Genomic DNA, 23,287 nt, shown 5'->3' with positions numbered 1-23,287 from the left:
CTGCTGGAACAGGCGCCATTGGGCTCCTTCCCTTCCTCCTGTTTTCTATGTCCCTGTGGTACATTTCACTGATTTTTTTTTATCAAGCTAAAACATTTTCTAAATCAGATCAAAACATTATATTGGTCATATTGAGTGAACACTGGTCACCATGCTTAAAAAGTACACTTTCATATGTAACACATTTTGAATGAGTAATCTGTGGTTATATAACAAATCAGCCTGAATACAAACAATAAATAATTGTAAATCTGCTTTCTCCCCTCGGCAAAGAAGTATTGAATAGCAGTTTTGAATAATAGCTAGACAAGAGAGAAAAGGCTCAGAAAAATTGGTGGTTAGCCAGGGCAATGTGCTTTACACGGGTCGACTTGTGCAATATTTATATATACACCAAATTAAGAGATTCAAACTGTTTGGAGAACTGGTTATAGGTATATCTTTTCCTACAGTAAAGTATCATTTTGAATGAATAGACATTGGTTGATGTGTGTCTCCACTTGGAATTAGTAATGTTTATAAACTAGGTGTCAGGATAGTTGTGCCACATTTAAGGCACTTAAAAATTCTCGGGGGAATGAACTAAACAGACTTTTAAACACAAACGAAACTCACTGAAGTAACTATTGGGAGAAATGGAACTAAGATACAAGTTACAGTAGACAGACTACAAATATTACTTGGAAGGAAGCAACATACAATATAGGAAAAAATGCAGTTTGATCATTTTACATGGATGGGTGCTAGTTATTGCAGTAATTTATTTCATCTGTTTTGTATCAACTAACACCTCTAGCCTCACACTGAACCTGATGTAAATATGCCGAACAGCTTAGATGGGCAATGTCACACCTCTCTTTTAATGACTGATTTTCACACAATCTGTCACTATGTTAGATTTAAAGTGGTACATTTAGACGTTCGCTGCATAGAGTACCCAATCATGCCTGCAATAATGCATGCAAGAATCCTGCAAATGTTCACTTAACTAATCCTGTGTCTCATTAATTATATCAGTGCCATCACCGACACAAACATTCATGCAAACCCTTTTGGCAAAATTGAGAAACCTTACTTGAATAATATTTGTTGCTGTGAACATCCTCATTTGTAACTAAAGCTCAGTAATACTTACAGAACACGTGCATCATAATAGAAGTTCACAGAGCTAACGCACAAAGCCAAGCAGGTACATTTATACAGATGTATAAAGCTGAGAGAGTGGATTAGAAAGGATAGATAACCACTTGTACCTGAGGGTGTAGGTGGGGGTTGGGGAGGAAGCAGAATGTTAGTCTTGTAGTTAGGAGTAGATGGAGGAGCAAAGCCAGTATCTTTCATACCATATAGTTTGGATTCTTTGGACAAAGTTCTGGTCAAAGAGGATCCTCTTGAAGCATTTGGTGAATCTGTCCTCAGTGTTTTGGAGTTGTAATGTAACTGTTAAGATAGACGAGGCCGTGTTAATATCTTCCCTAAGTGAAACTCATATTTAACAAAGTGACCGTACAATCAACAGTTTATGCACTATTGAAACAAATGTACAAAATGTTACGCTTCTTAAAGGTTACTCCCTGCAAGTTCGCCTCCTTGTTTTATATAAAGTCCATTCTATAACCTATCATTCAAAATATACAGTTTTTCCAGTCTATCAGCCTGTAGTGGTCAATCCAGAATATCCAACAATTCATTCATGTCTTTTTTCCATTCAAAAAAACAAAGTACAAGACTTATTCAAGGATTTTTATTTTCATTTACTCACGCCTAAATGTGAAGTGTACATGTCGTTTCAGGTAAGAAAATATTGCTATGATGGGATGTCTGATGTTAATCAGTAGAAAGGAACAATCTATATAAAAAATTATGATAAATGGCTTTCTTCAACTACATTAAATGGCTGTTAGATACTCAAATCATACTGAACAGTACGAAGATAAATCAAGCAGATCCATTGAGACTATGTACAGTAATCTTCTGATAACTCGTGTCAGGAGTGGTGAGTTAGGCATATGTATAAATCAAGTGAGAGACCTGAGTTCAATTCCAGGCAGAGGGCGAAGCTTGGGCAAGTTTCCTTACTCCACACAGAGCCTAATAATAATCCCTCTAAAACCAAAAACAATAATAAATTGTTCATTTTCAATCTACGACTGTTTGTGGGACATTGCTGTGCGCAATTGGCTGCCGCGTTCGCCCACAAATATACAGTCAATTCACTTTACAGTGTGTTCTGTGAAGCGCTTTGGGACGTCCTCCCGACGTGAAAAGCGCTATATCAAATGCAAGGATTATTAAATACATCAATAAATGCTAAGTCAGGGAATAGTTATCAGGAGTGAACTGTGTCTCAGCCTTTAAGAAATGATATAAAAATGATGCCCCAAATTATGGGGTTAATTTGTTTGCAGTTTTTGCCCATCCTCAGGCCCTATTCCATCGGTGCTTCTTGTCCTCTGATACTCATCCTACGTCAGTCAGTCTAGAAAGCGAGCATTGGCAAACTATTCAACTGTGATGCTCATTACCTTCACATCAACTCCTGGAATATAAAACACTGTCGTTTCAAAGTCTGTACTCTTGGTCTGAAGAGAATGTGGCACTTTCCTTCCGCTCAGGATGTACGAGCTCGATTGAAAATTTGCCAGAAGCTTCTTTTTTGGTGGCGATTCCTGCTCCAGATTTTTTGAGCTCTTTTCGTGGCTTCTGCAGAGATATGGAAACGCATTCCATCAGCGTACAATTGGGAGGACTAGGGTTTCAAGCTGTTCAGTTAAACTTTTACTTTGAGTGCCACAACTATATTAATTAACAGCCCTGTTTTGACAATATTAATCATAATCTTTGAATTTGATAAAGGTCAGGATTTCTCAAAGCACTTCACGGGATATACTGTAAAGTGGGTGTGACTGGGTATTCTGCGGGCAAAGGCGGCAGACAATTTGCACCCCGCAATATCCCACAAACAGCCATGGAGTGAACGACCAGATTTTATTGTGGCAGATTGTCAGCTGTGAGAAACTCCCTCGTCTTTTTGAATGGAGCGATGGGATCTTCGACGTCCGTCTGGACAGGCAGAGAGAACATATCATCCAGAGGACGGCAGCTCCGACACTGCTGCACACACCAGGACTGTACTGCAGTGTCAGTTTAGACTCTACGTGTTCCAAGGCCCGACAAGAACCCACAACCTTCTGACTTGGAGGCAAAAGTACTGAGCCTAGAAAAAGTGTTCTTTTCTTCCCATTTGGGGGTATTTTCACTCCAAAAACAAAACATTACTTTGTAAAATGCTACAGGCAACTCTGTATATTTTCCTTTACACACTAATTAATTTGGCACATTTATCTAGATTTTAATAAATATCGCGTTTACTCTCCAATATACACTATTTTAGAATTATTTAAGGCACAACAAAATGGCCATAAACTGCCTCAGCCTCACGGAACCATATTTTTTTAATATTTCCAGTTGCTTTAGCTAAAATCTAAATCAGCACAGGCCAAAGAGGTCAAACCTGCATTTTAACTGCGTTTATTTTTTTAAAAAAATCTATCAATGAACATTATTGATATACAAATAGCTGCTTAAAAACAATTAATTTCCTCGTCTCACATACAACGTATCTTACATAAACCCTTCAAAGTACCAGAAAATACACTCACCTTTTTAAATTGATTTCCTCATGTTCTTGTTGCTGTGTAGTTGGATGCAGTACGCATTTGCCACTGTCGATCTCAACTCTAATATCGAGGTCAAAATCAATGTTTCTTTCTGTTGCAGCATTTAACGAAGATCTGGCTATCGGTGTTGTGGGCCATCGGTCACTGAAGAGCTGCTGCATCGCAGATAACCCACCAACCTTTTTGCGCATGGCATGTCTGCATTAAATTCAACGTAGTTATTCTCAGGAACTCAATGCTTAAGCACAGCCCTAACTAACTTTACCACAAAATCTACTGTAGGTGTCTGGATTGAAAAAAGGCACGGTTCGAAGAGGAAGGTCTTTAGACGGGACTTGAAGGAGGCACGAGAGGTGGGGGTGAGGCGGAGTGATTGCGGGATAAAGTTGCAGAGTGTGGGTGCAGAGATGCTGAATGCCCGATCGGCAATGTGGGTGGGAAGTGCAGGGGACCTGAAGGCCAGAAACTGCCAAGCGGAGGGACCGGACAGGCTGCTCTGGGGTTAGCAGTCGGAGAGGTGGTGGGGGGGGGGGGGGGGAGCAAGTCCGTGGAAGGCTCAGAAAGTGAGAACGAGGGCTTTGTACTCGATTCTCTTGAGGGATGTGGAGCCAGTGAAGCCGGGAAGAATGGGAGTGACTGGTTTGCGGAGCCTGGTGCGGGAAGAGAACGCGAGCTGCAGAGCTCTGGATAATCACCGTTTAGTTGAACTTTGGAAACTTTTTTTTGAACTAGTCGATAAACGGAATAGAAATGCTTACGGCGTCCGCCTGTTGCTTTGAGATCTTTCTCTTTCTCGCTCGTACTCGTCTTCCCGGTCAGAGTCTTCACTGGAAGACGACAGACTGTCGTCTCGTCTGACATCATCCAGCTGGAAGGCAAGTCTTTGTGAAAAGACATGTGGGGTGTTGGGTGAACTGAACACAGAATGTTCACTGATGGGTGAATAATGAATCGGACTGTCAACGGTGACTGACAACAGGTCATATTCTGTCTCCTCAGGGAACTGATACCACAGAAAAATTGAAAAGTTCAGAATTACTCTTGATTACACCGTATGCACCGTAACTGCTAACGTCGTCTGTTAGTTTGAATTACATCCCAATCACAATCACCTGGTACTTGAGCAGACAGAATTGTTTTGGAATATGGAATGAGCAATGACACATTAAAAAGAAAGGCTTTCCCAAACCTTGTATTCTCAAAAGGTACTCAACAACTCGTGGAATAAATTCTACTGCCAACTTAAAAGTAAATCTCTCAAGGTACAACAAGGGTTTACGCCAACCATTCTTATTAACTTCTGGTTATCAATATTTGGGATGGGTGGTCAACTAAATTGTATTTTGCAACAACTTCACGCGACATCAATCTGTGGACTTGTTTATTGGTTCTGATACTTCAATTTATTATGAAAGGCTGTTGCTCAAATCATTTATTTTAGCAAGGAATTAAAGCATTAAACTAACTCTGCTTTGAATAATTTGGGGACAATTTACAACTTGAACATTAGCTTTAAATTAAAATAATTAATGTTCAAAATGGGCTGGAATCTCCCTGAGTTTCTGGTACAGTATAGAAACAGGAGTAAAACCTTGTCCACAGTGGAGAAATTTCTATCCTGCAATTACCTTATGCACAAGTTCAAACAAGACCAAGCAGAAAATTTGATGAGAGAAAGGTGGCATTGTAGCTGAGACCAATGATGGCTTTACATGTGCATTTAAATATGGATAAAATAGATTTGAGGAATAGAAATACCAACAGTTCTCCTGCCACCACTAACCAGCCTAGTGATACAGAGATAACTTAGATTGTGCTGCTGCAATACATTATTACATTTGTATAGCGCCTTTCACGTCGGGAGGACGCCCCCCAACAGTATGTTTTACTCATTTCCAACTACATTTAAAAACTGTACCTCACCTTTACGTTCACTAACAATTCTAGGCAGAAATGCTACATTATATTGACTGCTTCCATTTCACATTAAGATAAATAAGTCTACAAAGAGGTATTTAAGCACATAAGGAAAGTATAGCATTTGATCAATTTGACTGCGATTTTCCCCACAGTGATTCAGTTTAGGTTGACAAGCAGAAATAGAAGCTTTGATTACAAGACCAGTTGCAAATTTGTCTTCACCACATACAGGTTATGGAGATGGAGCATTAGATCAGATGAACAAAGATGGCTCAATTAAAATCACCTGCGGATTGAGGCAAATCTATGCGTTAGTTAATGAAATGAGCCGCAGACAAGTTCAACCAATCTTGCAGAATGCTTGCAGTGCTCCAACATTTGTCATCCAATTGACTCAATTAAAAATATCCACAAAAAAATAAATTAGGTTAATACCGATGAACTTCTCCACACAATGTATTCTATCAATCATGGAATCCTAAAACGATTCATTGTGGAGTATGTTACTGTACTTCATAGAGTTTCCACCACTGCATTATGTGCAGTCACTAAAATTTCAATTATATAATGTGATATCTGTGAAGTCATAGTTATTGTTCTTCCTCTCTCTCTTCCACCCCCGAACCAAGTGCCAGCACTTACCCAACATTTGATAAATATCAGTATTTACAAAACACTTGACAAAATTCCTGTCAAGTGGCTTCAGTTCTGTGCAGAGAAGATATTTAACCGAAAGACAAAAAATATCCTTCTCCAGGGTGTGCAAGAAAAAAACAGCGAGGTACAAATCGTACAAAATAGTTGTGTATTCAAATATTTTTATCTCTTGGGGACAGTAGTGCCTTGTTTTTCCGAATAGTGCAAATAAGATTTATTTTTATTATAGTATCATGAATACATTCATAACAATATTTGCACAGTTCAGATAAATCCCTTAACACAACAAACTAAATAGTAATGGGCACTCAAGTATGGTTTTCTATCTCCAGCACTGAGAAACGATGTCTGTGAAGTGTTTGCATCATAGCTCATAGTGATGTAAAAACAGTCTGTGGTGTTGTAAATGCCAAGCACCCAAACAACATGATGATTTAGTCCCTGTAAAACTGATGTCTCACACCTCACTGCATGCATTCTGAGAGTTGAACCTGAAAAGCTTAAAGTAAACAATACCAAGAAGAGTTCCTGTGGAGGGAGTTAGACCCATTGCAGAGGAGATTTGTAGCCGGTTTACCTGAAAATACCCTTCCTCAGTGGTGTTGCCTTGCATTCTAAGGCCCAAAGCTGTATCACTCAGCTTTAAAGGAGTGAAAAAGGAAAATTAAATGAAGTTAAATGATACGGTAATTTAAGAGCAGACATGAAACATCACCGTAAGGTAGTGCTATCAATACGTTGATTCTGGTTGTACCCTTTGATAAAGTGTTGCCTGGATTTACTATGCCCTCTTATCCACTCTTGTGTTGAGGTTCCATAAACTCATTTAATGCAGAACGTCTTAAGTTAGCCAGATGATACTTTCCTCCCTTCAGCCTGAGTTGGATTCAAACTCAACCACACCACCCAGCTCCCCACCCCAAAATCAGGATGTCTTCAATAAAGAGGACACAGATGTGAATTCCTGCCCTGGTCACAAACCTCAGTAGAGCAAATATTGAATTGCCCCAGAAACGTCAGGGGGACAGCAGGGCTATTGGCTATTGAGAGCCCGAGGTAAGAGTCTTTTTTTAAAATAAAAATAATTTCTGTGTCACATTTATTGCTAAAAGACCCTTACCGTGTCCGGTACTTTAAATGTCACTTTTGGTCCATGTCCAGAAGTCTCTTGATTTTGGTTTTCAGGAACTTCATCTGCGTCACCCACTCTAGTACTTAAAATAAACATTGGTCATAATCAATGAGTGTAAATATAAGAAGTAGTTCTCACTGAAAAATAACCTTATCATGAGAGAATCAAGTTAATAGAAAAATAAGTCAAAGGAAAATATTTGTTTTCTACAAACAGGTTTTCCGATTATCAAATGATTAATTATTATTATAATTAGTTATTTCCAAATACAATGCAACAAAGTAATACAATATTTTGGACTGAATAGAACAACATTCCTTTACTAATGAAACTAGCAGGTCATGTTTTGATAGTACCAGATCCATAACTTAACAGTTTAAATAAAAAGCTCTTTACCTTGCTCTCTCTAGTCTTCTTAAGGACTGTCTGTTGGAAGTTGCGATACTCTTAGATCTATTGTAACTGGGTTTATAGCCCAGACCCCATTTATCTTTCAGGGATGCCGCCTGTGGAAACACAAATTTAGAGAGAATTTAGAAATGCAAATAAAACTTAAGACTTCCTTTAGCAATGTAAGTGATCTATTATTACACAATTTACCTGCATTTATACAAGATCTTTGTTGTGTGCAAGATTGCCTGCCATGTTTGTCTACAAATGAACAGTTGCCACACTTCACAGTAGAAATCCTGTGAAGCACTTTGAGACATTTTTACAATAAAATGCCATTGCAAATGCAAATTCTCAGAAGAGGTTCACACACAAAAAAAAAATCACTCCTCTAAATTTTTAGACAAACGTTAAAAATGGAAGGAATGGTGATGTCTATTTCCACAGAACAATCGCTAGCATCTGGGTTTTTTATGAATAAAATAATAATAATCCTTGTCTTTGCAATGAGTTTTCTTGTACTTTGCATATGCACATGGTTTACTCACTCTCATGCTGGAACGCCGGAGTTTTTTCCGAACATCTCTCCGGATATCATTCACAGCAACAGATTCCAGCTGTTGGTAACGTTGGATTTCTTGGTTTATTGTTCCTTCACTCGCTCCCAGTTTTCTAAAAAAGTTTGAATCAACTCAATTAGACAATCTTTGGGATTCTCACTACACAGAAACTATTGCTTCAGTCCAATAGGATTGTTAAACCGCACACACCCCCCACATCCACACCCCACCCGCCCGCACACCCCACCCGCCCGCACCCCCAACCGCCCGCACCCCCCAACCGCCCGCACCCCCCAACCGCCCGCACCCCCCAACCGCTCGCACCCCCCCACACGCACCCTCCCCACACGCACCCCCCCCACACGCACAGCCCCACACGCACAGCCCCACACGCACCCCCCCCACACGCACCCCCCCCACACGCACACATCCACCCCATCCACATACCCCATCCACACACACCCCACCCACACACAAAATTGCTGCATGTTTGCTATCCTCAAACTGATTGTAAGAAGAATTTTTTTCCCCTCAGTTAGATGGTAATAGGAACTTCAGCCTGCAATGTGACGGAGGAGCCAATTTACAAAAGCAATTGGAATATCATAACACACATATCTAATTAAAACAAACAAGTTATTGACTTATTTGTCGGTTGTTGAAATGATACTCGTGCTTTCACTCTTAAAATTTGTTCAATGTGATGTGCACAATAAACTCTCGTTACTCCATCCAGAAGACTAATATACATACTTAAGGTCATCAATAACTTTGGCTTGTTCATTAAGTTCCCTGATGTCCACTAAACGTTTGATAAATTTCCTTCCTCTTTGGTCGATGCCTTGGCTCCCGGCTATGCCTTGCCGTCGATAATCAGAGTTTTCCTAGAGAAAAGGAACGCAAATCATAAATTCTGTTTAGACGTGCTGAAAGACAAGGAAAGTTGATTGCCCTGCTGCCTCAAGCCCAAATGATTACAAAAATTCCACCCCAGCATGCAAAGGAAAAGAAGAATCAAGTTTTCCATTTGAATTTTAGTTAATTGAATCCAACTGATCTGATGCCCAAGTGATAATTTAGAAACTGCGTGTTTTAGAAATTGGGTAAAGAGAGACTTGCGACAGTTACATACGCTATCCCAAGAGCGAGATCGCCAGGCTTTTTTGTGTAAACAGTGAGAATTTGGTGAGTCACAGGTCTCAACGCTAGACAGAAACTCTGCAGGAACTGAATAACGGTGATGTTCGGGGCCCAGACCAAGGAGTTGGTTTACAAGTCGTTTCCCAAGTGAAAGCTTAACAAAGTCACCATTTATTGCGTTTCCATCTGAATGCTGAACAATAAAGGAGGGTAAATTAGCAATTTGAGTTACATCAACATTTTTATTTACTGATAAAATTTACTGCACTCACCAGTTATAGACAACAACAACAACTTGCACTTATATAGGGCCCTCCACGCAGGCTAGAGTCTCAGGGTGCTTGATAGTCCCTTAGCTTAAAGCTATGTGATTACACCCACGTTGCGCTTATGTGAAGACTGAACTAAAATAAGGAGCTTCTGAACTCCAATGAAAACCTACATTATTAACCCAGGGAGATGACCTGTGGTTATTGTGTGCTGCCAAACTTGATTTTCTCATTAGACTTGACAGAGAAGAGCAACAACCACAGCCCCACAACAAAACGAGGACGGAATTTAATTTGATATATAGTGCTACAAGCTCATGCATGAAAGCTGCCAATAGTCCTGAATCAAAGAGAAGCCAAGACAGGGTGGTATAGTAAGTTTACAAGTTTCAAGTAAAGTATTTCTACATGAAATAGTGCTGCCTAATCCTAGACTAGGAACCAATAAAATAGTAATAATTTGACATCATTTCAGGATTCCAAGATAGTGGCAAATGAGACTTGGTGGTACGAATTCTCAGGATGTTCAGGAACAATCTTAAACATTGAACTGGAATGACTTTCAGCCACAGTACTTATAAACAAACACCTTGACAGTCACAGTTCAGTCTCCACACTCAATGTTCAGGATGAGCAATTAACTGTTGCTGTCAGAATTTGATACCTAAACATAACCAAGTTGTGTTATTTGATGTGAATACATCTTAGTGTATGAAAATACACTACTTCATGTCACATGAAAGTCTCCTTCACTAGGGATGGTATACGATAACGCACAAACAGGTCAAATCTAGTCTCCAATTTCATGTTCGTAAATACATTAGAAATATGTATTTTGAGAATGCTACATTCAAAAGGTTGTGCAAATAAAAGAGAGTGAGAAAGAAAGAGATCTTTCAAAATAACACAACTGCTGTAGGTAGTTTTTTTAAAAAAAATCTAGTTTACGTAACATTTTAAACTTAAGAGCATCATGTCCAACTTCTTGGAAATCTGCTGATCACGGTCTCAACATGAAGTAAATTAGTTAATATCCCGCAATCAAGTAGTTTCCTTTTGCCTTACCCTTAAATACCTCTAAGTATCAGTCAATCTCCCTTTTAATTATTCTGCTCTTTTAATTATCCACCTCTCCAGGTTTCTGAGCAGAGCATTCCATATCTTGTCAATCTTTAAGTGTGAAGACATACTCTGACCTCTGTTCTAACTGGAGGCTCACAGCTCTGCACATGAGAAGTTGTTATCCTTAATTGTTTTGCGGCTCTTCATTGAACTGCCCAAGAACCTTCATCGAGCGTTTTTGAATGGAGGCTGAAGTGGCTCACATTGCCTGCATTTCTATTATATAGTGGTACAACGCGAGTCTTTGGCATGTCCACCGAGTGTTTCCATAACATCTCAAACTAAGCACAACATTCAACCATATCGATTGATCATGGAGTTGACGTTACTAACACAACATAACATGGCTGTTCTGTACGTCTTACAACCAAGAATTATTACCCCCAGAAAAGCGATCAGCCAATTGACTAACAACTGGGTTCCTACTTACTGCAGGGTAAACTGAGGCGTAAGGAAACTTGCCCAAGGTTTCGCCCTGACCTGCCTGGAATTGAACCCAGGTGTCTCGCTTGCAAAGCGAGTGCTCTAACCGCTGAGGTATAGGACTCCACTCTATGTCAAAATAGTACAACATGGCAATAAATAAGGCAAAAAGGATGTTGGGCAACATCACACAGATACACAGGAACTCTGCTTCATAAATAAATTGCATTGGAATAGAGTTCTCATAGATGAACAAGAAGCAATTCTGGTCATTGTCAGGAATTTCTATTTGTGACTCCAGTTGCAAAACTGCATTTCTAAAGCATTGCAAATAGTGAAAAAATCTAACTAGTCGATTAGGTAATACCATTTTTGTAAATAGTTTATAAGCTTATTGATTAACTCACAATGCTAATCGTGGGAGACATGCTGTCAGGTTCATCTTCATCTGATAAATCAGCCATGTTAACGGAGTTTAAATCAGCGATGTCATCAATATCTTCCTCTCCTGTCAGAGTCGTCATTGTATTACCCAAGGCATTCAGTCTTTTGCCTATATTGGGGTCCATGTGCACCTCGATACCACACATTTTCCACAAAACATTCAGCGTCCAAGTTCCTGCACTACTGCTGTCTGGAGAGAAAAAAAAACAAAGAAAATCTTTAATGTGACCCACTCTTCACAACATGCAGCATATGTTAACAAAGCCAATGAAAATTACAATACTTTAGAAATTACATTAAAGAGGTCAAAACTGCTAAGACATTTCCTTTCAAATAAGAATGTCACTGAGAGAGGGAGGATCAACATAAGGGTACCGTATCTAAATCATTAGGATGAAAAGATACATATGAGTTTCTGTTACCCCTGCGCTGGATAATTATAATATAATAATCCTTGCATTTGACATAGCGCTTTTCATGTCTTCTCAACGTCTCAAAGCGCTTCACAGAATAGACTGTAAAGTAAATTGACTGTATATCTGTGGGCAAAACGCAGCAGCCAATTGCGCACAGCAGCGTCCTCGCAAACAGTCGTTTGTGACCCATTTATTATTATTTTTTTTGGAGGGATGTATGGAGTAAGGAAACTTGCCCAAGGTTTCGTCCTGACCTGCCTGGAATTAAACCCAGGTGTCTCGCTTGCAAGGCGAGTGCTCTAACCACTGAGCTGCAGGACTCCTGGATTAGCACTTCAAAACGGTGAGAGAGATGCAAGTTGTTGTAACCTGCAAAAATGCAGTTTTTAAGATGTTTCTGGAGGTGAGAACGCTACCACTGAACCAAGCTGACACACTTGGTTGCAAGTTACAATAAACTACATCGTATTTTTTGCATGATATCTGCACCATATCCATATTCACATTGAGTCAGTGTTCACCAGTGCAGATTTGGGGCTTTCTATTGTACCTTTTTCTACCACTTCTATTCCTCAAGCTTTTTAAAAAATATATACATAAGCCATAGGTGAAGTCACAGACATGGTACGGCCCAAACAAAACAAGATACGGCCCAAGAAGAATAAATGTAATAACAGTTCATCCTTAACGCTGTGAGCATGACATTTTTTTCTAAGCTTTCCAGCTTACAACCTCTAGCTCACATCGTGTTGTTGCTGCCAAGTTTTCAGCAGTAAGACTTGTGAATAATCATTTGGTTGCAAACACTGAAATTCACTGAGTTTTAAACTGTTTTTTGTTTGGTCAGCCGGGTGTCTGACACATCACCAGCCTCAAGAGTATTCCACATATGAATACTAGTTAAGTATTTTGCATGCAAACCTAACAGCAAATGAGTAGGAAGAATGGCCATTTCCAGTGACTAGTCTAACCTTCCAAGTCATACTGACAAACTAGGTTGGCTGGTCTGTCACCAGCAGTGCAGATTGCAATGAACTAGCGGCAATATAGACACTATTAGAATGAAGTGGTAACGAGTTTTGTAGTGCAATTCTAATTTATAGAATGAATACTATCCTGAGTTTCTTAAGGTTTACAAAGCTATTATTTCTACTTCCCAGATATATACATTTCACACAAAGTACTTTCTGTAGATAGGAGAGTTAAATCTTCATGATATTTTAAAATTCTAAAGAAAATCTGGTAGACAAAACACCAAACACAATAACCCATATTTCCTTTTTTTGTGACGTCAACTTTCACGTGTGCTCCACTGGAATCCTAGCACTAAACCTCAGTGTTATGTTAACAGCATGTTCCTAATTTTGGCACAGGGTTACAGAGATTTATCAGTTGTTTCACTTATGGTCGCTCATGAGGATCTGTCATCAACTCTCTAGGTTTAACATTCGCATCACCGTGATTTGTGGAAGGTGCTGACAAGGATCAGAAAATAAATTACCTGCAGAAGGCTGCCCTGTAGTCCGTGAACATACTTCATATGTTCCATCTGGCACCACACCTGTTAAACCATTCAAAAATATTAAATTTAATAACATTTAATTAAACTCACAAAAACTCATCTGCCCACTTGGCTGAGTTTTACTGATCCAGGCTCACCAGTAAACAGGATGCCCTTGGAGAACAAGAGACGTGCAACAGGAGGTAAAAGCAGTGCATTGAACACAATACTTTAATGGCTTAAAGTGCCTTTCTGCTCAATGAAGTAACTTAATTGAGAGATAATATCTCAATCAAAATCATATTTCCCTTCTCACTGATGTAACTTCAGTGAGAAGGGGAATATAATTTTGATTGTGTTGCGTAAAGGAGGGTAAGAGAAGCCATCGAAAACAGATCTTTCACAAATTATTAAATATTTCCAATGAATGTTACTCATATAAAAGATTACAACACAGATTCAGAAACAGGCCATTTGACCCAACTAGTCGGTGGTGACTTGACTCATTTGTTACCCTTTGTTAATAATATTAATTAATAAGTAATACTAATAACTGAGCCGTTATCCTTTACACTTCATCCAATCATTGACTTTAATAATGCTGCAGTTTTAACAGAATAAATACAATTTGAACACTATTAATTAAATAAAAAATACATGAGAATAATCCAAGGAGCTACTCACAGGCATTCATTATCATATTTCCACGCACTTCTGGCTTCCAGTCATCCCAGCTAGTTTCAAAACCATCAGCAAAACGTATGCAGAAGTTTTTGAAATGACCTTTGCTGACGAGGGATTCAGAGGAGCAGGCAGTAATCAGAGTGCTCTCAATGGTGAGAACCAAAGCAGAGCCAGGATCAAGGTCAATATTGTGATTTGTCTGAGAAGCAGAGAGAAAAAAAATATGTCTCCAATGTTTCACACGGTTAAATGATCTGTGTATATAATAGTAATAATCCTTGCATTTGATAGAGTGCCTTATCACTGTTGAGATGTCGCAAAGCATTTCACAGAACATAGTAAAGTGTTGACTGTATATTCTGTGGGTGAAACACAGCAGTCATTTGCGCAAAGCAGTGTCCCACAAACAGTCGTGGATTCAGTGAGCGTGTTATTATGCTGATATAGCAATATTGTTGCTTGAAACACTTTTTAAAACCTCGGTAAGGTAATAAATGACAACATTAAACATTCTCAGTACATTGCCTTATATCTGTGCAATAAAAAAGCCTGAAGAAGCACATGCAGGATTTCCCAAATTTGATTAGAGTCTACTTTTACCCTCTGGTCTAAACTGGGTCAATTTGTACAAAACACAACTTTGATGTTCAGTTCCAAAATTCATTGTACATCATCGTAATATCATTTTAATTATTGTGAAAAGAGGATCTGATGATTAAAACCAGTTCATTTTTTATATACAGTTTCCAAGCAAGTCAAAAGAATTATTTCTCCATAACTTTACCCTCCGCTCTTAGCTATAGATTTACTGCAAACAAGTAAATCTGACCTCAATCATAATCCTTGCGTTTGAAGTAAAGCCTTTCATGTTGGGAAAAAGTCTCAAAGCGCTTCACAGGATTTAATAAAAAGTGCAGTGTATGTATATGCGTGGACGAACACAGGACTGATTTGCACCCAACAACTTCCCCAAACAGCCACAAATCTTTGCAGCAGTGATACGGCAGGAAATGTAGTGTTGGTGAAGGGGAAGTAGATGATTGATGTTATATTAGTACCTGTATGGTGCTGGTAATAGGTAAGCAGATGCCCAAATCATTCACAGTCAGCTGCAGAAATAGTGTGCCAAATGCTTGGGCAGAAGTCTGTTGGATTCCAGGTAGCTTGTCTACTACTTCTTTTGTAGCAACATGTATGTCCTTGTGTAATGCCAGGCGCTGCTCGTTCCAGTTGTCGTAAGCAGCTTTGTAGTTCAGCCAGAACAGAACAGCTGCAAAACAAAAACAATATTTGGTGAACAACTGATTATCAATTCTGAAAAAGAAAGTCAAGGAAAACAAATGCAATTGGATGCTGGGGTGTGGTAAAACCGTGAAATACAGGAGCTAAAATTGTATTTCTGTTGGGTTTCTTGTGATAGTTACGTACTTAGGTTCCATTTGGCTTGTGATTTAGACAGTGTTAAGAAACACCCTTATTCCCCTTTAACCCTTCACCATTCCAAAGTGAGCTTGGAGTCGTTGTTCTGGTTATCTTGCTCCTTCTGATTGCCTCCTTACCTAAATTCTAAATAATCAGCTATTCATCTCAACAACAATTGATAAAAACACTTACCTCTGTCAAACGCTACAGGTTGTGCATATATTATCGGCCGACTCAGTGTGATCAGAACGGCTTCTCTGTCAAAAGAGCTACTGATCTCTTCTTGCAGTGCATTCCTCAACCCAATCCGTGTTTTAAAATATGCTACCTGGTGGAAGTCTGAACCGGCTTCTTCATAGACCTGCAGCAATAAAAGAGCAACGATTCAAATTAAACTAAATGCTTTTCACCATTTATTCATCACTGTAATTTTTACTATCCTTTAACTATAACTTTGCTTATGATTTACATTTTCAATTGCATGTATCCTCCCATCAGGTTTTGGATGAGTATTTACATTAGCTTCAAAACAGAACTAAAAGTTATGCATGCTGTGCAGTTGGTATTTTACAGGTGATAAATGCATACCTGATGCTTGACAATCTGTCCCAACGCCAAGTTTAAATCAACTTGACATTTACCGAACAATTTCAGATAGTTGCTATTCCGGGCTGCACCAGGTTGGGTCTTGGTTTGGATGCGATTTGAAAGCTCCAGCTCAATAAGTCCAGTCTCCAATCTTACTGCTCTCATAGAAGGGGTAGTTGCTGTAACCTGTATGCCCTGTATAGGAAATTTACACCGTAAATCTTTGTGACAACTTGAATTAGAAATTTACAATAAACAAAGTACAAAATTGATTGCATCACTAGAATCCAGTAGAATTTTAAGTACTCACAAGAGCAAGTGTTTCAGTGGTATGAAAGCTGTCAAAAACTGATCACTTTAACCGCAGCGTGAAGCATACAAATCTAAATGCAATAACAGCAGCAACAACCTGATGACTTGGAAGTCACTTTGGTTTTTTTCATGCCAGCCATATTTTGAAGCATGGATAAAGCCAGTTGTCTTTCTGTACACATGCGCAGTGTATACAGAAACACTGACTAGTGATTGCGCCCTGTTCCGGAGCTGTTGGGAACTTATTGACTCAACAACAACAAATTGCATTTAAACAGCACCTTTCATGTTGGAAGGATGTCCCAAGGTACTGGACAGTCGAGGCTTTGCACCCGAGCTGGAGGTTGGATTCAGGAGTGATGGGGGAACAAGGGAACCAAAAGCACGGTCAAAGAGAAAGGTCTTGAGATGGAGCTTGAAGTAGGTTTAGCTACCACATTATATATAACAGGGCTCTACTGTATTTACATCATCCCATCAGATTTGGCCAACAAATACAACCGATTTATAAATATTTACACAAAGATGTGCTACTTTGAAAAGTAAGTAAATAGCATTTGAAAGTTGTTACCTTAAACTTCAGACTCAAAGCGTAGAGCAGAATTTTTGGCTTCTCTCCATCCAACAAAATATCATGTTCATTCCACAGTGGGATTGGCTGCTCACCTCCTGCACATAAAAGAAGCAATTAAAGATTGTCATTATAGATCCACATTTCCATCATAACTGGCTAAAGTTACCAATGCTGAGAAATAGCATCAAAGGCAGTTCATGTTTGGCATGTAAAGAAACTCAACCCAGACAAACATCTCTGCTCTGCCACTTGTATGCAAGACAAGCTGTTCGGCTCTTTTAGGTATCCAGATGAGGAGTCAGTAGTCCAGAGAGCTTAGATAATGTTTTCGTGGACTCCGTTAAGCTTTTAATTAAGGTTTTAAATCCATCCTTTGATCCTCAAATTACTGAGGCATTCGGGAGCTTTCATAGTTTGGTGTAGATCAAGTTTTTGAGTTGTTAATACTTTTCACTCTGGAGAGTGGAGAAAAGAGCAGTGTCTCTTGGTATAGGTTAAGTTTCCCTTGAAGGCTGCAATAAAGTTGTCCTCAGTATGAACTGGTGATAACACCATCTCGCCCACAAAATACAGTCAATACACTTTACAGTCTATCCTGTGAAGCACTTGAAGACGTTGGACGATCTAAAGCGTTACATCAAATGCAAGGATTAATATTATTATTATTAGCGTTCACAATGAAGACATGTTGCAGCTTCCAGAACTCCCTTTTGTTGGTCAAGTGTTCAAAAGGAAGAAATGCCATTCTAAAATTTAATTGGATTCATTTGCAAATTTAATCAGTACCTGAGACTTTCTGAATGACTTCATTGACCTCCTTCATGAAGACTTTTTGTACAAACACTAGCTGATTCAGAAGATCTGTTGTTAAGTTATGTTCAAAGGATCCAATCTAGAAACAAGCAACGAATGTCGATAGTTAAAGAAAGATGTCTCCACACAATTTGTGTGCAACTTGGTAATCTATTGTTAAAGGCACTTTCTAGCATGAATTATACCTCAGCCACACAGCGCAAATAGTTTCCCTGCAGATAGCTGCCTTGTTTCAAAGGGAACTCATCTGTGCTCCATGGTTGCTCTGGGTAACTCTCATGTTCCTCCATGATGTATTCTCCGGACATGGTGACCTGCGGGAGGTTGAGGCTGGCTGACGGTGGCAAAGTGGCCATATCAATAGGTGTGACTTTGGATGTGAAGCGCAATCTGTGATTGGGCAGCTCAAATGTGAACCGGGTTTGTGCTCCTAATGACAGAAAGAACACATATTTATTGAGGGCAAATCTCTTTCAAAATTCTGATTTAAAAAATGTTTGGATTCTTACTTAAAATGCAGATTAATTACTAGGCTCTTTAGAACCTACAAACAAAGTAACACCATAACAATATGTAATCTACAGTTAAGAGTGTGACATGCAAGATACTTGTTTTGTTGTAAATATCGGGTTTTCATTCATTTGCAACTTATCTGAAAAAAATCTTTCCTAAACAAGTCTAATATTAACCCTTCAGCGGGGCTACAGTTAGCAACTTGGTGTGTTGATGCGTACTTCAGAAGTGCACAAGTGGTTTCAGTGCAAGTGATTCTTACCCGTCATGCCATGGCTTTTCATCCGACCCATTTTGTATTCTGCTTTCAGAGATGGCAGTAATGCAGCCCCAATGGTGATTCCATCCAACAAGGCACTGAATTTCAGTACAATTGGTTTTTTCTCCAATCCTTCGGGAAGCTGAGGAAATTCATTTGTCTCCACTGGTGTCTGGTTGACACTTGGAAGAGGCTTGTCAGGAGGAAGGGGAGTGGAAAGATCCTCTTTTGATAATCGCCCACTCCTTTAATTAAAGAAAATAAAGTATGACCCTCATCTAAAAGAGCTCTGAAAAATATTTTTGAATTTAACTGCTGAAAAGTTACCTTTGAAATAATTCGGTGTTGCAATAAAATAGTTTCTCAAATATATCTTTTATTAGCACCTGGAAACAATTTTAAAAAAAACTTGGAAAATCTTACTTCTATTGTGGCTAATAATTGGATCTGAACAAAAATAATGCGTCCAAAATATCATAGTCTTCAAGGTACTTGCTGATTAAAATCACATATTTCGATAGTTTTGGTTTTGTTTAGCTTGAGAAGTTTAAATGAGTGTACCACACCATCACCTCAAACTGCACACAACAACACCAACTTGCATTTATACAGCACCCCTCACACAGGGTGACATCCCACACAATCAACATCAGTTCTGTTACATGCACTCCATCACTCAAAAACTAATCTTTCCAAGCTGGAGAAAGTGATCTTTGATATTACATAAGCATTTTCTTTTTCCTTGTTTTCAGAAGCTCTAATCCGACTGCTTAAAATCTACATCACGCATATAGTTAATGTAGCAGTCAGACTTTGTTCTCTACAAACAGAAATTACAGCATAGAAAGCCATTCGGTCTTTTGTGTCTGGCAAGTTACCTTCTAATGGGCTAATTTTACCTTAGAACATGTTAAAACAATATTTGGGGAGATTCAGAAATTCTCACATGTCTAAATTGTTGTCTTAAAAACACAGAATTACCTCAATATGCACCTTACGTAATTATAAAAGGTTTCTCTCGCAAGTGAACAATTTTGGAGATTTCATTATTTCCCATAATTACCTCAGATATTAATATTATACTGCACCGTACGTTTAGATGGTTTTAAAGGAATATTTACATTGTCGATGGCTGACGAATGAGATCTGAAATCTGCTTAGAGAGCTGGTGAGAGCTTCGAACCATCATGCTGTGCAGTGTAGCAGGATGCTGTGGAATATTAATGCTAATGGTTCCTACTTTTATCACCATTGTGTTGTTGGTCTTTAGCCCTCGTTGGGCACTATAAAGAGCCTGAGATTTGGCAATGCTGCATTTAACCACGGTCCTGGAAAGGAAAATACAAATGATTAGAAGATGGATCTTAAGCGTTTCAGGACAGCTGGGATTTTATACGTATAATGCATTCATAGCAATTTATACAGACAATGATTTGTGTGCAACTAGTCATTACGGTCAAAGATATGAAGAGGGTATGGAACTAATTTAACCTTAGATTTTGAACACAATTAAAGTACATTTAACAACACAATTCAGGCTTTACTTGGCATGCAGTTGACAACATTTTGATTTACAACTTGGTCATTCGCAATACATCATGCTTTTAATAGCTGTAACTCACAGTTTAGTTAACTGCAAGCTCAAAACAGAGGTTAGTGCTACTCTGTTTACAAGCAGTGCAAAAATATGCAAAATAAATGCAGCGACATACAGGTTGGCGTTTCAGTCATCACACAGACTCGCAGTTACAGACAAGTCTCTTCTATGATATCACTTAAGTGTTCAGATGTATTTAGAATTCACTGACTTGGTAATTATTACTTTTAATACTTGTAGATTCAAAAGAATGATCACAATATTCCAATTTTTAAAAAAGTGCAATATTGATCTAATATTGACGCTACGGAAGGAATTAAAAATATAATATCTGCCCCATATCCCCCCAAATTGATTTAAATGTAATATTACAGTGCAACACTGAACTAATGTCATATGGAGCCCTGTTAGTGTTTCCACAAAATTAAAAATGCAAGCCTGAAATCATGGTAATTTGACATACAGAAATTCTTGTTTGACTGTACTTGTAGGTGAAGTAGGAAAATCCTCCAGCCTATGCAAGATGATAGTAGAGAAAGCAAGAAAAATAAAAAGAGAGCAAATGAAGTATAGACATTCATGCAGATATCTTCAGTATAAAAGAGTGAAACCCTTAGTATGCAGATTTGTACTTTTCTCGTCTCGCGCTCCAGAACATCTATGAATGTCTCAACAATACAAGTGCCCAATTTAAATAGAAACGCTTTGCCATTAACTGGGTAGAACATGCAGAAAACAATACTTTGTTCAGTTATACAAACTGGTCAATAATTTGACTACAAGACGACACACACTAAGGGTTACCACATTAACCATAAAAGGATAACTGTAAAAATTTATAAAACAATGAGAGTTAGCGCATAGGCATCCATAATGTACTGATCTTTTGTGCACCGACTGATTCTGTTTGTAAGTAGGAGTAACTCAAAAGGTATAATGAATAGAAGAGTTTTTTTAAAAAAAAACAAGACGCAAAACAATTTATAATACAATTATAATGAATACAATGCATCTAAACTAAACGGCTGTAACAAGCAATAGAACATGGACCACCACAACATATTAGATATACAAAGTTTCACTATTTAGTTCTGTGTCTGTTTGAACATTTTTTTTTAATCCCATTGATGTGCGAGAAATCATTATGACCCAATTTTGTTCTCACATCTCAGAATTACAGATATTTAAACATTTCTGAGAGAGAGTGCTGTGGTACTACAATATTTCAACTGTGTTTCTACATTTGCTAAATTGCAGAGGAATCAAAGCAACACTTTGAAAGTATTCACTCAGACCAGAGAGGCGTGGTGTATGGGTCTATCTGAGCTCCCTAACCCTCCTACGTAATGTGTTGTAGCATCTATTATTGAGTTCCTTAGTAAATCCTGGCCACAATGGAGCACACATTAAGAAATATTATTTATTTCACCCACAAAATACAGTCAATTCACTTTACAGTATATTCTATTAAGCGCTTTGAGACGTCTCAACGACGTGATAAGGCGCCATATCAAATGCAAGCTTATTATTAATAATAATTATCTCTCCCATTGTAGCTGAGCACCATCTTTCTGTTCAAAGTGTTTCTGGATTTCTGGATTTCATACGTACAAGTAAACCATGTTCCCAATGCCAAGGAACGTTACTTTGAACATAAAGTACAGTACTTCCCTAGACTTAGATTCATATTTAGGAATGCCACAACAGAAAGTGCTCCAGACTTATGAGATGCACAAACATTTTTGAATTTTTCAAATAATAATGAGAAAACATAAGTAATAGTAAAACAAAACAGAATGAGAGAACAGAAATAATACCCCATGGAAAGACGTAACAGTAAATGGGTCAGAAAAGTTGACAACAATTAAAAGTGCAGAAATTTTAACATGATAATAAAAGGAAATCAAGCAAAAATACACAGTGAACTATGTATATCGTCGAGTCAACCCACGTAAGGAGTAAATCACTGGGAAACAAATACAAAATCAGCTTTAAATGAAAGACAGAATAAACCTGTAAAAAAAGATTAAAAATATGATAAAGTACAAAATAAATGATCACTTAAGGACTCAGACATTCCCATAGTAAGGCCTGTCACTTCAGATCACTTTCACTTCAGAGCATCTCGCAGTGACGTGCATAATAACGTGTAGAAAACTCTCCTGAATCCCACCGCGATGGGATTAGGAGCCAATGGAATTAGAATCAGAGTCTGCTGCAACTAATTACTTTAATAAATTATTATTTATTTACTTCTTGCTGCATAAAGTGCGAAAATAATAACCCTTATATTTAAAAAAAAAGCTAAGTTCAATTTTAACCACACAGAGACTTTTTCAAGCCAATAATCCCTTATCAATCAAGCAATCAAAAACAAATCTTAAAAAAGCACCTTAGCACTGAACCTAACAACGAAAAAAAACATTCGAAGAGGAAAGCAATGAAAACCAATCGTTTGGAGAAAGAAATTCAAGAAACAAACCAATCCGAGCAAAAAACCAGAAAATAAATATCCAGGACATAATTACATGGAAACTTTAGGAAACAGTCAAAACTACGAAATGATTACATTTTTCAAACAAAACTGCATAATCAGTCGTTAATCCTGTTAATTAATACAGGGCAAACCCATTACTAGGGACCCCTTGTAAGTCAGGTTCACCTACGAGTAAGGTGGACTGTGGACATGCAGCCGTTTCCCACGTGTTAAAGAAAAGGCCCGGATCAGGATCAGCAGATCATCGTCGATGCATTTCCTGCACACACTGCGCCTACAGGACATGACGCTGATGTCACTTCGTTAAGGAAGTGATGTCAGCTGCGCACAGGAAACATCATCCCAATGATCCAGAACTCAGCCACGTTGGAGCA

The 23,287-nt window shown here is 38.5% G+C and overlaps 1 protein-coding gene across 1 annotated transcript in view; it reads right to left on the bottom strand.

Moving 5' to 3' along the window:
* Positions 1–23,287, bottom strand: part of kiaa1109 (KIAA1109 ortholog) — a 131,825-nt gene that overhangs the window by 16,231 nt on the left and 92,307 nt on the right. The window contains exons 51-72 of the mRNA XM_042336373.1: positions 20,880–20,930; positions 19,941–20,147; positions 18,823–19,064; positions 18,233–18,477; positions 18,021–18,126; positions 17,232–17,329; positions 16,349–16,543; positions 15,953–16,121; positions 15,397–15,608; positions 14,339–14,537; positions 13,655–13,714; positions 11,701–11,927; positions 9,472–9,672; positions 9,093–9,223; positions 8,328–8,451; positions 7,786–7,895; positions 7,378–7,471; positions 6,835–6,897; positions 4,439–4,683; positions 3,663–3,878; positions 2,526–2,703; positions 1,254–1,440 (exon numbers count right to left, since the gene is read on the bottom strand). Of these exons, the coding sequence (XP_042192307.1) occupies positions 1,254–1,440; positions 2,526–2,703; positions 3,663–3,878; positions 4,439–4,683; positions 6,835–6,897; positions 7,378–7,471; positions 7,786–7,895; positions 8,328–8,451; positions 9,093–9,223; positions 9,472–9,672; positions 11,701–11,927; positions 13,655–13,714; positions 14,339–14,537; positions 15,397–15,608; positions 15,953–16,121; positions 16,349–16,543; positions 17,232–17,329; positions 18,021–18,126; positions 18,233–18,477; positions 18,823–19,064; positions 19,941–20,147; positions 20,880–20,930 (3,560 nt within the window). The remainder of the gene's footprint in view (positions 1–1,253; positions 1,441–2,525; positions 2,704–3,662; positions 3,879–4,438; positions 4,684–6,834; positions 6,898–7,377; positions 7,472–7,785; positions 7,896–8,327; positions 8,452–9,092; positions 9,224–9,471; positions 9,673–11,700; positions 11,928–13,654; positions 13,715–14,338; positions 14,538–15,396; positions 15,609–15,952; positions 16,122–16,348; positions 16,544–17,231; positions 17,330–18,020; positions 18,127–18,232; positions 18,478–18,822; positions 19,065–19,940; positions 20,148–20,879; positions 20,931–23,287) is intronic.

This window comes from Callorhinchus milii, unplaced genomic scaffold, assembly GCF_018977255.1.
Source record: "Callorhinchus milii isolate IMCB2004 unplaced genomic scaffold, IMCB_Cmil_1.0 Scaffold1, whole genome shotgun sequence".
Classification (NCBI taxonomy): domain Eukaryota; kingdom Metazoa; phylum Chordata; class Chondrichthyes; order Chimaeriformes; family Callorhinchidae; genus Callorhinchus; species Callorhinchus milii.
This window is presented reverse-complemented; position numbering and strand designations above follow the sequence as displayed.